Source organism: Heloderma suspectum, chromosome 1 (assembly GCF_057233095.1).
Source record: "Heloderma suspectum isolate Gila_16-S chromosome 1, 16-S_ref, whole genome shotgun sequence".
Taxonomy (NCBI): domain Eukaryota; kingdom Metazoa; phylum Chordata; class Lepidosauria; order Squamata; family Helodermatidae; genus Heloderma; species Heloderma suspectum.
This window is the reverse complement of record NC_139458.1, coordinates 320,494,421-320,510,547: the sequence shown is the minus strand read 5'-3', so window position 1 is coordinate 320,510,547 and position 16,127 is coordinate 320,494,421. Positions and strand designations below refer to the sequence as shown.

Sequence of the window (16,127 nt, the reverse complement as noted above, 5' to 3'; positions counted from 1 at the left end):
TCAGGCTGCTAAAAGCAGCTTGTAAAGCATAATATTGCCTCATCTTCTGACAGTCAGGTTATTATCCTATGAAATAGTTTCTGATATCCAGATAAAATCTTATCCTTTGTAGGGCTGTAGTTCAGTGTGATAGAGCACATACATTGCATGCAGAAGGTCACAAGTTCAGTCTTCGGCATCTCCGTGTTGGGTGGAGAATGGCTCTTGCCTGAAACCCTTGAGAGCTAACCATGGGTTGTTTGCAAGCAGTCGGGAGTGAGCATGCTGGCTCTTGCTCACCCGCTTCCACTTTGCTAAACAACCCAGGAATGCCCCTCCTGGGTTCTTTGCAGTGATGTCTGAATCTGGAAAAACAACCGAGATTTCTAACCGAACAACAAACGATGGGTTAAAACTCTGGATTGTTCCTCCCTCAATAACTCAGAGGGAGGATGTCACAGCAAACAACTAGGAATGGGGCATTCCTGGGTTATTTAACAAAGCAGAAGCGGGTGAGTAATCGGGAGCCAGTATGCTCTCGCTCCTGTGTGCTCACAAACAGCCTATGGTTTGTTAAACATGGGTTGTTTGATCACCCTAACCGGGTGAGTGTTGACAGTATTGGGCTAGCTGGACTAATGGTCTGACTTGGTATATGACGGCTTCCTGTGTTCTCAGTTTTTTTCTCCTGTATGTTTTTTAAACTTCATTCATAGAAATGGCCAAAACACTGGCCACATTCACATAAAATGATAAGCTTTTTGTGAATGAGTTGTGTGCTAGTGCATGCAGCCTGTTCAGTCATGCTTTGCTCCTCCCTGCTAGCACAGCTGCTAAGCAAACCACAAATTGTTTGTTCAGTGTGTTGCCTGAACTCTGGCATACTGTTCCCTTTACAAGCTGGGATTTGTATACCAAGAACAAATCCTAGTTTGCAATCCTGGCTGGTAAAGGGAGCAATAAGCTGGAATCCCTGGTTCATACAACATGCTAAACAAACAATTCCTGGTTTGTTAAGCAGTCATGCTAGCAGCAAGGAGCAAAATGTGAGTGAATGATCTGCATGCACCAACACACAGCTTGTTCATGATAAGCCAGGGTTCTCCAGAATCGTGGCTTACAATTCTGTGCAAATGTGATCACTGAGTTTCAGAGGCTTATTGTCAGTTACATATATAAGTAGCTCTTCACCCTTTGCATATTCTGTCAGAACATGCGTATTCTAGCAGAATATCTATAATTTTGTTTTGTGTGCATATGCTTCTTTGGCGAGACAATGATCTGATACAACACTTAACTATGGTTTGTTACATACTCAAGCAACCTCCCCCAACATGCACAATTTTGGCTGTCATCAGAGGCCAGTATAGGTAATTCTTACTTAAGTGTAGTAATTAATGTGTCTTGATGGTATTCTTGCACCCTGATTCTGAACATATGCGTTGTGCTGTTTGCCTGCAGTGTTGTTTCAATGGGGCTATTCTTACATAATGGCAGCAAATCATGGGTTAAATAACCTACAAATAGTAGGTTAACTGTGGGTTGCTTAACCTGCAATTAACCTATAATGTCTGTATTCTGATATTGCATAGCAAGCTGGTTGAATATTCAAAACAGCCATGGGACACGCCCAGCACGCACCATGGCAAATCACAGGTTAATTAATTAACCCATGATTTGCCGCTGTTACTTGTGAAGTGGGTCACTATCTCACTCCATCCTAAGGATGTATGATTTTATATAGCAAGCCTTATGCCCAGGCTATTTGGATAAAGGAAACATTGTGCCACAAGCAGGGGCTTTCTAACATGCCTTTTCCCCTTTTTTGTTAGTTTAACTGATGAAGAATCTCGAAAAAATTGGGAAGAATTTGGCAATCCTGATGGGCCACAAGGTAATCCTGTAGCTTGCTGCTTCTATATTCCACTTCTTGCAGTACCCCCCAGCTTTTGCCCTGTGGTTCTTTGTTGTTAGTTTCATTATTCGTTTTATTCATTGCAGGTTTACAGTTACTGCATTTATCTTTGCACCAACCTCTTGAGGGAGGTTAGTCTGAAAAGTAGTGAAGTGTCCCAAGGTAGTTAATTCTTCTTCAGGAGGCATCTATGCTTTTATGCAAATCAGCACATCCTCCCTCACCTCCACAGGTGTCACTTGATATTAGAGGGAACACTTGTTTCATGATGGCTGTGATGGAACTAAATGGAAAAGCACTAGCCCAGTCTCTCAATGCATGCACAGGTAGTAAAAGGTTTTCATGTGGGGGGAGGGCATCTTGAGTGCCAGCTGCCTTGCTAGAGCTCTACAATGTCCATGTAATTGGTTCTGCACAGGTGCAAAACCCTATATGTATGACTGTACAGATGGCTGTTCGAAGAACATCCGTTTCTGTTTTTCCAACATGAAGTAGAAGGATACTAAAAATCTACAAAAATCGTCAGCTTATATAACTGCCTCGGTTCATGTCAGTGTACTTTCTTGCTGTATTTCAGACATTTTTTCTTGTTCTTCACAGCTACAAGCTTTGGGATTGCATTGCCAGCTTGGATTGTGGATCAGAAGAATTCTATTTTGGTAAGGTAACATTTTGTTCGCTTTCAAATTGGCTGTGTCAACCTGAAGGCCACACTGCAGATTGCCTGTGAGCATACAGGGTTTCCATAGCCATTTATGGAAAGGTGGCGATCTATGCATACACAGAATATGTGTAAACTTTGCCTTTTCTATAGCCAATTATACAGAAGCATATATATGTTTTCCTTTGAGATTTGTTCCCCTATTCAGTAAAGAATTAATGTACACCTGCTTGGTTCAGCTTGGAAAGGTGCAATATAATCACCCTGTGATTTGGTTGAAGATAAGTCCTGGAGGCTCTTTTATACTGCTGGGGAGACATTTGTGTTGTACTTGCAGGTCATCCTTTGCCTATCATCCTGTTTTGCCAATGATTGATTTACCTGAAAACATTTAAAAGCAATCTCATGAGCCATGCTGCACAGGAAGATGAAACAACCCTAGATGTTAAACTTAGAGTGGGGAAGTTCTTTCCTAGCTATCTAGTTCAACCTCTAGGTACATTGAACCTTTTCATCCCCTACACCTAGAGGTTAATTATAACCACCTTATCCTGGTCTCTTATGCCACGAGCAATCAGCAGAGGCAAACATGTCCCATTTTGGAGGGGGCTGCCTGCTTGAAGTAAGAGTTAAAATAACTAGCTGGCTTAACACTTACACTCCTTGCACTTTCAAGTCCTGAAAATCTGGACGTATAAAACAGTTTTTAATGTTTGCTGCAGTGGATTATATTTTTTGAACCATGTTTGCTGTTTAAGATGTGCTTTGAACTGCAAATGCAACAGTGCTCTACTCTTATTTCTTTGTCATCCCCCCACCCCTATTATTTAAAGAAACAATATTATATAGGAAAGCAATACAGGCATCCAAGACAGCCAGTTTGCAACTAGTTATGGTAAAACATTAAACTGATGGTTGCAGAGTTTTTGCTGCTCTAACATCTCTGGGGTGGTAATCTTCCCAGTTGCTGAGGAGCAGAAGAGCTGTATTTCATTGGAGATAGATAGATGGTTTGTTTCTTGCATGTATCTCTTAGTTTCTGAAATCTTTGCTTCATTAATTAGAGGTTGTGCCCTTCAAACATCTCAACAAATGGGTGTAATGGCGATGACTTTGATACCTCTACCTATATAATTATTTGTGACTTTGTCAGAAGTTTTCTGATATTTCTTATCCCATTGTATCTTTCTAGGTTTTGCTGGTTTATGGATTAGCATTTATGGTTATTCTTCCAGTGGTTGTAGTAAGTATTGCTTTAAAAATTAAAGAGAAAGGTTGTATTCTGGTAAAAGACCAGAATGCCAAAACCCTGGGCTCACAACCATTTCCTTTCCTTACAGTCTGTTGGTAATTTATTGGCCCTGTAACTTAAATTATGCATTTTGAAGTCACTGCACCCTGAATGTGCTGACACTGTGTGACAAGTTTAAAGACTAACCATGGTCATTCATTCATCCAGAACCTATTGGCTTTTGAAGATTGCAGTTTTTGTTGTGTGAGGCTTTAGCTTCCATTTCTGGCCAAAAACAATGGCTGGAACCTGAAGATGTTCTCAAGAATGGATTTGAATGTTCAGTAGCATGCAGAGACAATCAATGATGTTCCTATGTTCCTTGCATCCTAGCACATAAGTAAAAAGGGTAGCTTTGGGAGCTTTCTTTAGATGGTTGCTGCATGGAGTGAACAATTTCTATCTGCTTGTAGAATGAGAAACAATAGACCTTCTGTTGGGGAGATCTAGCAGTCTGTTGTATTTCCTAATATGTCATGTGCTATCACCCTATTGCTTTCTATTTTGCCTGGTTTCCCAAGCATAAGTATGAGATGTACATGATGTGTCTCCAAGTTTTATAACGTGTTGTGGGCGCTGGACACACTTCTAAGGCTCAGATTCCTAAGATAAGACTGCTAAACTAACAGTGGACCAGATAGAACTGCCAGGATTTCTATGACTTGCCCAGGCCTTAACAAACTGATGGGCACTATATCCTACAAGCATACTTTACTTAGTGTAGAGTTGGAACGGGAGCATGTATCCATCCTAACTTATTTTGGCCGTGTTTGTGTGACATTAATAGCTGCCAACTTTTCTGTCTTAAATGATTTAGGGTTCCTGGTGGTATCGATCGATACGTTATAGTGGAGACCAGATTCTCATCCGCACAACTCAAATTTATACCTATTTTGTTTATAAAACAAGAAATATGGATATGAAAAGTAAGTTTTAAAGCACCAGTTAAACATAAAAGGATGAACTGTTACAATCTGTACTCAATTCACAATTCTTTAATGATAAAGATATGACTCTCTGTGGTGTGCCTAAGCACCTTGTAGATTATGGTTTTTAGTAGGCATTTAAGCTTTGCATATACTGAGTTTTCTATAGTGTGCTGCCTGATTCTTTTAAGGTAGCCTTTTCCAAACTTTGATCCCAGTTGATATGGACTACAACTCCCATCAACCCTGACCATTGCTCATGCAGACTGTGCATGTTGGAAGTTGTAGTCTAGGGACTCATGGTTTAGAAAGGCTGCTTTAGGAAGATGTGGGAAGCAGGCCACATCATCACTGAGGTGATAAGCTTGTGTGTGGACTGTACCACTTTAGACTTCAGATGGAGACTTGCATGGCTGAACTGTCCTATAATACCGTCTCTGGCTCCACATATTAAAAAAGTAGCATATTAGGGAAAAGGCTAGGATAAAACTGTTCTCCCTGACATCTAGTTTTTGAATGTAGAGCAGGGTGAGGAACCAGTTCTAGGTGGGCAGCCAAATTGCCCCCCACCAGGCCCTCAGCAGGCTGGATAATGTAAGTGGGCATGGCCACATTGGTTGGTGTCAGTGGGTGTGGCCCTTGATTGACAGTGGCCATGCCCATTGATGTCATTGTGCCATCCATTTTACCTTTCTCTAAGCTGAGAGAAAGGCACTTGGCCAGTGCTGAGAGGAGGCGTTTAAACTTTATATATACTGTCACTCCTCCCAGTGCTGGTGAAGTCCCCAGCTTCACATGGTATCCCCATGGGGGCAGTGCACACCATGCAAATTGGCTCTCCTCGCTTCACCTGCTTTCCATGGTGCTCATCGTTCCCATGGGGGCTGTGTGCACCACATTAACAGACTCAGCCAGCACTGAGAAGAACAATTCTTCCACTGGCTGAGTCCCCTGCTGTCCACATTCTGGGAGATCTCAGACTGGAGATAACAGCGGTAATTCCTCCAGGGGGGCAGAGCTTGGAGTCCAGTATCTGGCCTTACTGTATCCAGACTTCCCTGTCTGGAAGCAGAGTGCAAAGGTGTTAATTATGGCAAAGTGACAGAAGATGGCAAATCTGAGTTGATCTAAGAAGACTCGCAGATCTTACTGGATATTTATCTCCTGGGTCAAGGTAAAAAGAGTCCCTTTTTTCTCCCAAATACTTCTGCATATGTACTGGGGAGTGCTTGGTTTTTCTCTGTTTAAGTGCAGCTCTTTGTGCTCCACTGGAGGCTGCTCTGGACGTCTCCCAGGCTTTTGTAAATTGGTTTCCGTGGAATGAATGGGAGTTAGGGTACATAACGTTTGAACACCAGCCCTTGCTTCTAGGTAGGGGAGGGGAAACTGCTGAAGTGGGGCTTGCTTTGTTTTTATATTTTAAAATGTCAGGAGCATGGGATTATACTAAACAGTTCTAACTTTCATGTTTTAAAAAGGGGAACTCCCATACCTTCTACGCTCATAATAATTTTGTGGGTTGGATGAGGCATCTTATTTTGTCTGTATTTTCCTTCTTTTGAATGAAAGCTTAAGTTCATTTGGCAGTGTAGCCCCAAAACATGCACATGTTGAGATTTTAAGATCGATACTTGATTTTTAAAGTAACAAGTCATTTGGATATATCCTTTAAAAATTTGTCGGGGTTGGATCCAAAAGTGCCCTGTCTATATGCAGGTGTTCTCCATTTATGTGAATGGTTTTTTATATCATATGCTAGAGCAGGGGTGGGCAACTTGTGCCCCTCCAGATGTTTTGGCCTAGACCTCCCGTGATCTCTCATCATTGACTATGCTGGTTAGAGTTGATGGGAGTTGTAGGCCAAAACATCTGTGCTAGAGCGTTGAAAGGTGACACATCCAAAGGCATTTTTCTGCTTGCTCGAGAATTTCTACTTCAGCACTGAACAGGTTTTGTGCAGGCATTTATGGGACAACACCTGGAGCTATTTTCTTCCCACTCATAGTTCTATGGATGTAGCCCGTGCACAACCTTCAATACAATGTCTGAGTGGTTATGTTGGGAGAATATCTACAGATGACAGGCTGTTCTTGTCTAGACATTGATACCACAACCTGGTTCATTAAAACAGTCTGCAGTCCTCTGCTGGCCAGTGAGATACTGGCTACAAATAACCTTGAAAATGACGTTGATGCTGGAGTGCAGTACTGTAGCAAACTGGGTACCAGTGGAACAATGGATAAATAGAGTGAACTGTTGAGAACTGAATGTAAGGAAGGTACACATTATAGGATCTTCTGGTGTTATTAATACTGTTTTGTGGTGTGGAAGAGGGATGGGTTAGTTAATGTGTTTTGTGTGGAGATAATGCTCATTAATGTTACGAGGACTGAAGTTGATCCATACTTTTTGAGGGCACCTTCATTTTCCTCAGCTTGCCTTCCCACTAGGGTTTCTAAGGCTGCAATCTTATACTCACTTACCTGGGACTAAGTCCTTTGAACTCAGAAGGATGTATGTCTGAGTATACATGCATAACATTGTGCTGTAAAGCAGACAGACTTGGTCCTTGTGTCTGCCCTGCAGTCGGTTGAGTTATCTTTGTTTAGTTACGCTTGGAAAGGCTACAAACATATGTTCCTTGATGGGTAGTTGAAGGGTAGAGTGATGGTAGAAGAGAGTCTTGCTGCATCTGAATTTGAGAACTTTCTCTTGTATTTTTGAATATTCTAGCATGCTTGCTTTGCATTTATATTCTGGTTTTCTTTGCAGGGCTTATAATGGTTTTAGCAGGAGCATCTGAATTTGACCCTCAGTATAATAAAGATGCAACAAGCAGACCTGTAGACAACATTCAAATACCACAGGTTTGCTATTACTGAAATATATTTTGCTGTGATATTGGTGCCAAAATGTCCTTTAGTTACCTTTCCCTTTTTCATTTTAGCTCATCAGAGAAATTGGCAGCATTAATTTAAAGAAAAATGAACCTCCACTTACCTGTCCGTACAGTTTGAAAGCCAGAGTGCTCTTACTGGCTCATCTTGCCAGAATGAAAATTCCTGAGATGCTTGAACAAGGTACCTTGCTTTAGAAACCATGCTGGTGTAGGGATAGAACTAGCTTTGAAGTAGATTTTGTCAGGTTATTTTTTTTTTAATACTTGGTTCAGTCTGATTTTTCTCCTGGTTTTATGACCAAAGATGTATGTGCACTGTTTTAAAAATTATATATTTTTAAATATATACATTTATATATATAAGAATATTATATGTGTGTGTGTGTGTGTGTGAGAGAGAGAGAGAGAGAGAATATTATATATATGAATGAATATATATATAAATCTCTCTCTCTCTCACACACACACACACACACACACACACACATACACACACGGATCCAAATCCTATTCCAAGAAAAGCAAAATTCTACAACCTGGTCTAATGCAAATTAAACAAATGTTCCTAATTTAGGGAGCAATCCTATGGGGATAGGCAGCTGCCTCTGGACTCAGAGGTGACCGCCTATCCAATGCAGGGTGTGCGGAGCACAGAGGGGATCTTCTCTGCGCTTCGGCTGCTCTTCATTTGCGGCTAGATAGCCAATTTTGGTTCTCTAGCCATGGGACTTTGGAGCAAGGAGAGGGGAGGCCGGATGGTACATGGGAGATGTCATACCGGCACTCCCCACCCCCGGGAACACCCCCTTTTGCCCTGCTCTGCGCTGCTGTTCTACGAGGGGGCGGAGGCGGGGAGGCGGTTTTCCAGGAACTGACCTCAGAGTGCGGGCTCTGGGGTCGGTTCTTGAAAACCAAACAATCCTATGGCTGTCTAGCCTCTGTCTAGCTGCCATAGGATTGTGCACTAATTTTGCATAATATATTGTGCTACTTCTAGTTTTGGGAACCAGGCAGGACACATGGAACCCTGTCCTTTTATGCCTGGTTGACTTAGTAGACTCTATGGCTTCTGAAGTTGCAACCAAGAATTGCTTATCTACTTCCAAGCATATATTTGCAACCATCACCGCTAAAAATTTGCTTTATTAAAAACAACAGCCTGACGTGTCTGAATTCTGCACATGGCTCCCCCAACCTCCGAACTTGCTCAGAATTGCTCCATGTGCACATACTGGAGATGTTAAACATATACACGAATTCATGTAGTTCAGAATAAGCTCTTGAACAAAATTTGAATATTTCAGGCACTTTTGTGTATGGGAGTGTCATAAACCTACGAACTGTGGTTTTTTCTCCCCACTTCTTGAACCCAACTCCTGTATTTTTTGAGGAGGAGGTCAGTGTGAAATAAGTGTTGCAAATGTATTTCTTTCTCATAACCCTGGAATTGCTTTCAGAAGAGAAAGGAAGGACACTCTTTCACCTATGGAATTCCTGTTGGCAGTGGCTAGCTACCCACTGTCACCATAGTATTCCCCTACACTGGAGCAGTTTATTTTTCTTCATGGCAGCCATTCACTTTTTCAGGAGAACATAAAGAGGCACACTCAAGGACACTATTGGGCTGGGGCTTTCACTTTTTCTCTGTTCTTGATAACTCCAGCAACTAAAAATCAAACCAACTCCTGTTTGTATAGTCCAATCTTGGGTTTTGTGTCTTGGCTTCTCTGGAGTATTGGGCTTGAGTTGGTAGATGAAGACCCAGCAGTGGATTGCATCAGTAGTACCATCGCCATTTTTCTTTTTTTGTTTGTTTTTTAAATGAAGGAAAAAGGGGGGGGGGAGCAAAGCTGAAAAATGGGCAAAAGAGTAGCAAAAAACATGGGCAAAAAGGGTGATCACAAAGGAGGACAGAGCTCCTTTTACTTCTGAACAATGAAAAGGGTATTCCAGCAGGTACACTCAAGCATGGCAAGTGTTGTTTCAACTCTGGGTTCCCAGATGATGTTGACCTGCATCTCCAGTCATTGTTGACCATTGGCCATGCTGGCTGGAACTGATGAGAGTTGCAGTCCATCAACATCTGTGGGCCGAAGATGGGGATCCATTGCCTAGAGGAAGGAGAGAGATGCACATATAATAAAGCAATTGAATTTGGGTCCCATGTTAGCTTTATGTAAGAAGGCTGAATATCGTTGTTTTAGCTGCTAATGGGTGGCAGGTGTTGGGAGAGCGGAATGGGGCACATGCAAACACTCAGACATAAGCCTCGCTCAGGCAATAAAATCCTGGCTTAAGACAGAGAATGCACACATTCCGTGTGTTTGCTTTGTTGCTGCTGTGCTCCTCCTCCCAAGGCTTAAATTTAGCTTCCTTATCTAGCTTTTTTGGAAGCCATCAACAGTAGTTCCCAGTTCACACATAATGGGAAGCTGTGGTTAACTGTGGCCTCCTGGTTTGTTTCACTGCTCTCATGAAGAGAGGAGCAAAGTAGTAGCAATGGGGTTGTGTTTGAGTGGAGGTGCATGTGCATATCTTGGTTTAGTAAGCCAGGATTTGATCATCTGAATGTGGCCATAAACTAAGGTGAAATATAGCGGTGTCGTTCCGTTAATAGAACAGACACCATTGGTGGTATTCTCCCTCCCCACTGCAACCCCAGCATGCCCCCAAATTGGCTCTGAAAGGTTAGGGGGCCATCTGGAGCAGATTTGTAGGGGGTGCATGCAGGAGGAGATTGAAGGTCACTCTTGTGTGAGCAGCAGGTCACTCTTGTAACTTTGGATAGAACCCATATGGAGCATATGACAAAGTTCTATTAAGGGCCATATAACAATAAGCAAAACATGAGACAAGAGAAGGCTACAGTCATTGGCAATATTGGTCTTATACATGGGACCTCTCTCTTGTGTCTTTCAGATCAGCAGTTTGTCTTGAAAAAGTGCCCTGCTTTGCTTCAAGAAATGGTTAACGTAATCTGCCAACTAATAATCATGGCACGTAGCCGTGAAGGTAAGGAATACGTTTATTGTATGCCAACTAGTAAAATTATTCTTTTATACTTTTGTGAAACCTACAAAATACTCCAAATTCTGTCCTCAAAGTTTGTTGCCAGGAGTTAGGAAAATAACTTAAGTAACTAATATTCTATAAGGAAAGAGAAACCTTGTTTTTACATTTTGTAATGCTGGTATTTCAGAAACTGTTTTCAAAAGTCTTTTGTTGGCTTATGTGAAATCAGTAACTATTGTGAGTTCGGGGGGGAATAGATATTTAACACTAAATGGAAGTTAGGTTTATTAATGCAATTCTATTTAAGATGTAATACAAAAGAGTATTTAAAAAAAATCTTCCTTGTTACGACTATACTGAAACACACAGTACCATCTTAGGATAATCAGAGCATTAGTTCCTTTTATCAAAAGCTGTGTTGTACTGCTCCGTGTTGTAAATTCAGAGTGAATATATCATATTTCTCTCTCCTGCTCCCTCAGAAAGGGAGTTCCGTGCTCCATCACTGGGTTCCTTGGAAAACTGCATGAAACTTTCACAGATGACTGTCCAAGGGCTTCAGCAATTTAAATCTCCACTACTGCAACTCCCACATATTGAAGAGGACAATCTCAGACGTGTCTCAAATCATAAAAAGGTAAGACACTACCTGTACCGTCTTAAAATGAACTTTCTCTGTCCATAACTTGCAAAATGTTTATTTGGTGAGATGCTAGTTTGTACAGGCTCTCGTCCAAAAGGATTGTATTTCAAGGCTGTACGACAGAGGTCGGCAAGCTGGTGTCCTCCAGATGTTTTAGACTACAGCTCTCATAATCCCAGTCCATTGTCCATGCTTGCTGGGGCTGATAGGAATTGTAGTCCTAACATCTTGAGGGCACCAGCTTGCCTCCTTTTACTATACGACAACAAAGTAAGCCATGAGTACAGCTGTTGTAGACAACTGTATTTCCACACCTCCTGGATAAGTTCCTGGATTCCACCTCCTGGATTCACATCTAAATTAGGGGGGATCAGCAGCAGCAATAACCTCTTGTATAATTGTCGTCACCTCCTGCCATGTGATGCCAAATGGGTGCCATATGTCAGATTGCAACTGTAGCACAAAGTATTACCTTCTCCTGCCACAGCTGTGTTTGTAGTAGAGATGCATTCAGTGCTGTTTCCTGGCTTTTACTACTCTCGTCATTGGCATTGCTGGAATGAAACATACAAAGAGCTCGCTGTTGGTGTGACCGTCTTAAGGTTAGTGACTGTCTTGGCTGGGGAAGAGGAACTTGCCTGAAACTGGAAGGCTACATGAGGGGGAAAAGGAAGCTTTCCTCTTCCCCTCTGCAAAGGGCTTATGGCCTGCTTGGTTCAGATCTGTATGGAGGTGTACCCCTGTTGTTATTTCTTTGTAATAATAAAAGTAAGCATTAAGGGAAAGGTCTGCCACACAGTCATGTGTTCCCACTGCTGTCTTCTGCTGCACCTTGCTATAATTGTGATTAGTGAGAGAAAGGGAACAGTGAGAGATGCTCCTGTGGAAGTTGGACTTGCCTACCAACCCCCCCCCCCCCCATCATGCAAGTGGACTTCCACTCACATAACAGGACTTCCCCTTTCTCTCCTCCCCCCACACCTCCTGTGAGCCCCAGATCTGCTCTAGGGGGCCCCTCCAGGGCAAGAGTGAAGAACCTTTTTCAGCCCAACGGCTGAATTCCAATCTGGGAAAGGTCTCTGAGGTTGCACTTCATCTGTGGGTGGGCCCAAATGTGATTATTACTGATTTTAAGCCTACTCAGAAGGAAACAGGACAAGGTTTCTGCATGTCTATTGGGAAGTAAACAGGATAAGTCTTTGCATTTCTACTCGCAAGTAAGCAGGAATGGCTCACTCAGAAGCACTTTCAAATAGCATCACAAGTATCAAGCCTCTGCATGACTACTTAAAAGTAAGCAGGACTGAATCACTCAACAGTTTCCTCCACAGGCCCTGTCCACTCTCCCCTGTAGGGAAAAGCTCTTATCTCCAGTTAGCAGCTAATAGGAGAGTTTTTCCCTGCTGCACAGTAACAAAAGCTCCCTTTCGCACTGCACAGCAAGGAAAAGCTCATTGGTGGTAAGAGCTGCTGATGAGGAATAAGAACTTTTCTCTGACAAGGGAGGGGGCTGGGCCTGGGAAAGGAACTGGCGGGCTGTATGGGCATCCCCAGGGGGCTGCATCCAGCCTGTGGACCAGAAGTTTCCCATGCCTTGGGGCTGGGGGTGGGGGTGGGAAGTCCATCCCACCAGCAGTTTCCATTCTGCTGGCAGACAGACAGCATTGAATACCATCCATAAGCTAAATTGTTGCTGTCTCACCTCCATTTTTATAATTGTTTATGTGGAAGCTTTTTCTTTTCTTATTGATGTAATGTTCACATTTAAGTAGCACTTGTTAGTTTTTAAACAATAACTTAGAACAGATGTGATATTTTAAATGTTTTCTAACTTTCATGAACCTTGAAATATTAATGGTCAATATTGTATTTTCTCAAAATAAAATAGGTGTTTTCTTTTGTTTTTCAATCCAGTATAAAATCAAAACTATCCAAGACTTGGTGAGTTTAAAAGCATCAGATCGTCACAATTTACTGCACTTCCTTGAAGATGAAAAATACGAAGATGTTATGGCTGTCCTTGGTAGCTTTCCACATATCACCATGGATATAAAACCCCAAGGTAGATGGTGTTGGTGTTCAGAGTGTCTGCTTTCTTGGTTAGCATTCATAGTGTAGTTAATGGTGTCTAAAAAACATCACATTGTTTAGCCTTCAGGGATTTCAACTTTTCTAAGATTGGCAGCTTTCATCTCAAATTTAGAGTTCAAGTGAGTAAGTGTACAGACTTCCATATTCTCAGGCCCCCATTTGTTTACTCAGAATGATCTGGTGTGTGCATAACTATGAAATGCTTCAAGTAACTCTGGGGGCTACGGCCTGCAGGTCAGGAAATACTTTGCATACAGAATATTACATGTTCAGCCCCTGTCATCTCCATCTAAAAGTATTTTGTGGAGCTAGTCTATCTATAAGACAAGGAGGGATACCTTTGAGGTGGGCAACATACCCCTCCTCTGGCCCCCGCTGCTTTGAATTTGCTGTGGGAGTAGCAGAATGATTGGCAAGTTCACTGCTGGATTTTGGTGACAAACAACACCAGTGGCCTGAAAAGCTTACATTTAGCTGTAATTCAAGGAATGTACCTTGTTTTAAAGCTAAATCTGATCTTTTTAGGCCACGGTCACGGTTTTCCACTAAAATTCAGTAGTACACCGCTGATTTTTTTGCAACGGTCACTGCTGAAATTCAGTGGCACATAGTGGTGATGCAACCTCCAGGGGGTGTGAATTGGCCCTTGGAGCCCCTGAAGTTGCCCACCCCTGCTTTAAGGTATGTGCTGCAACATATGCATTGATCATCTAAAAACAAGGTGTGCTTTTTCCTCTAGGATAATTGTTTTTTCTTAAGCAGATTTAAGGGATTGATTGACTGAAACTCATGGTTAATTGACTATGTTTTGTTTAATCAGGTGACAGCTCTGCATAGCATGGCTTGAGATTTTTGGTTAAATTAAAAGACTTAATGTGAAATATAAATCTAAACTGGGTTTCATCCTATAAACATTTCACAGCTTACATTTGCTTTGCTTACGGTTTTGATTTGTCAAATGGGCCATGATCCAGAGCAGCCTTCCCAATCCTCGTGTCCTCCAGATGGGTTGGACTGCAGACCCTATCATCTATCTAGATTTATTTAAATTTCCTTGCTGGTTTCTTCTACTCTTAAACCACCAAACTGCTGTAAGTCCTGTGAGTTCAAAAAGAGGTGTGTGTGTTTGGGGTGGGGTGTTGCAGGTTTATCTTGGAGAGCATTTCAAACAGAAATGGTGCATGTACAAGTTTGGCTTTGAGCACCTATCAGGAATGAACACACACCAAAAGGCTATTTGTGAAACCTATTTGAGGGTTTAGTTAGCAGAAGCTGATTGAGAAAACCTGGGAAAACCTGCAAAATAACTTCATTAGGCATGTGGTTCTGGACCCATGGATTCCAAGTAGCTCCAGTGCATGTGCGTCCCTCTGGATTCTGTCCTGTTTGACAGTTTACTAGAGCTTATTCAAAAGAATATAGCTTAGAAATTTCTAATCCTGCTCAAATGTTTGCATGCTCTATTATTAGTATTATGGCCAGGAATCAAAGAGCATCTTTAGAAAGTGCCAACCTTTCTGCTCATTCATTGGGGCATCCCACTCCCCACCCTTTGATCTGCAGCTGCTTCCACTGCATCCTGAAGATCTCTTGAGTTTTATCATACAATGGGATGGCTGGTTAAAGGTGTAGGTGAAAGCTTGTTGCAAACATTTTCAGATTTTTCTTCTAAGATGTTGTCAAACAAGATTAAGTATGCACTTCATATTTAGTAATGCCTATTCACAAGAGAGCTATGTAATTAAGGAGTCAATATAAATGGATGTATCCTCCCCCTCCTTCAGTGTTGGACGATGAAGACAGCAACAACATCACAGTAGGGTCGCTAGTCACGGTTTTGGTCACTCTAACAAGACAGACAATGGCAGTGAGTATTCTTATGTGCGCAATATTCTTGGGTTTATTTTAAGCTGTATTCAGGTATGTTGCTGAACTGAAGGGGCAAACTGCATAGGGCCTGCGGGCCTGCATGTGCTGGCTCCCTCCCTGCAACATTGTGCATTCAGCTGAGCATGCTTAAAATCTCTCTTCAGACCTTCACATTAAATGCTACGAAGGTTGGAAGTGGAGTGTGTGGGACTGACAAATGCTGGAACACTGGGGGCAGGGCTGGCATGCACAGCCCCTGCACTGTTTTGCCCTGTTTTGCATTTGGCTGAATGTTTGAATAGGGCTTTAGCCTCACTCAAAGAACCCGATTTTCATCCAACTGCATGTTTGGCTTCTTCAGAGAGGTGCAACATCCAGAGCATGACTGAGTTAGATGGTTACTGATGTCTATTTCTAGGGCTGTGTTAGCTCAAACGAAAACTGGCCGGGGATGGGGGTAATCTGTACCATGCAAACCTAGATTCTGTGACAATCTGTCTGCATTATACATGTTGCAGAATTCACCTGCTTTTGCATAATTGCATCTGCTAATCATGAGGAGGAACAAGGATGCATTGCAAACCCCTTTTGCTATTACTGAATATCTTAAGAATTCCTTTTTTGTATGTTGCATATTTATGAAGATTTTAGCAAAAATTGGTAACCACTTACCACGGATGGTGGGGGTCAATTTACTTCTTCATTAGGGGTCCATATTAGTTACCTGGTTTCCTAGGTCAGGATGGGCAGAAGGTAGATCAGAATCTACTGGTAGACAGCTGGGTGATTTGCAGTGGTTATGCAAAGGTTTCAGGTTCTCAGTTGTTTTAACAACAGCAAC

The 16,127-nt window shown here is 42.2% G+C and overlaps 1 protein-coding gene across 5 annotated transcripts in view; it reads left to right on the top strand.

Annotated features, from left to right (window-relative positions):
- SEC63 (SEC63 protein translocation regulator) overlaps positions 1-16,127 on the top strand; it is a 47,248-nt gene that overhangs the window by 17,298 nt on the left and 13,823 nt on the right. For all 5 annotated transcript variants that reach the window (XR_014786644.1, XM_084827226.1, XM_084827225.1 and 2 more), the window contains exons 5-14: positions 1,812-1,873; positions 2,495-2,553; positions 3,748-3,798; positions 4,664-4,772; positions 7,545-7,639; positions 7,720-7,852; positions 10,591-10,683; positions 11,166-11,320; positions 13,241-13,388; positions 15,202-15,284. Coding sequence is in view for 4 of the 5 variants with exons in the window: in XM_084827226.1 (XP_084683352.1) it covers positions 1,812-1,873; positions 2,495-2,553; positions 3,748-3,798; positions 4,664-4,772; positions 7,545-7,639; positions 7,720-7,852; positions 10,591-10,683; positions 11,166-11,320; positions 13,241-13,388; positions 15,202-15,284 (988 nt within the window). In the remaining variant the exon portion in view is untranslated. The remainder of the gene's footprint in view (positions 1-1,811; positions 1,874-2,494; positions 2,554-3,747; positions 3,799-4,663; positions 4,773-7,544; positions 7,640-7,719; positions 7,853-10,590; positions 10,684-11,165; positions 11,321-13,240; positions 13,389-15,201; positions 15,285-16,127) is intronic.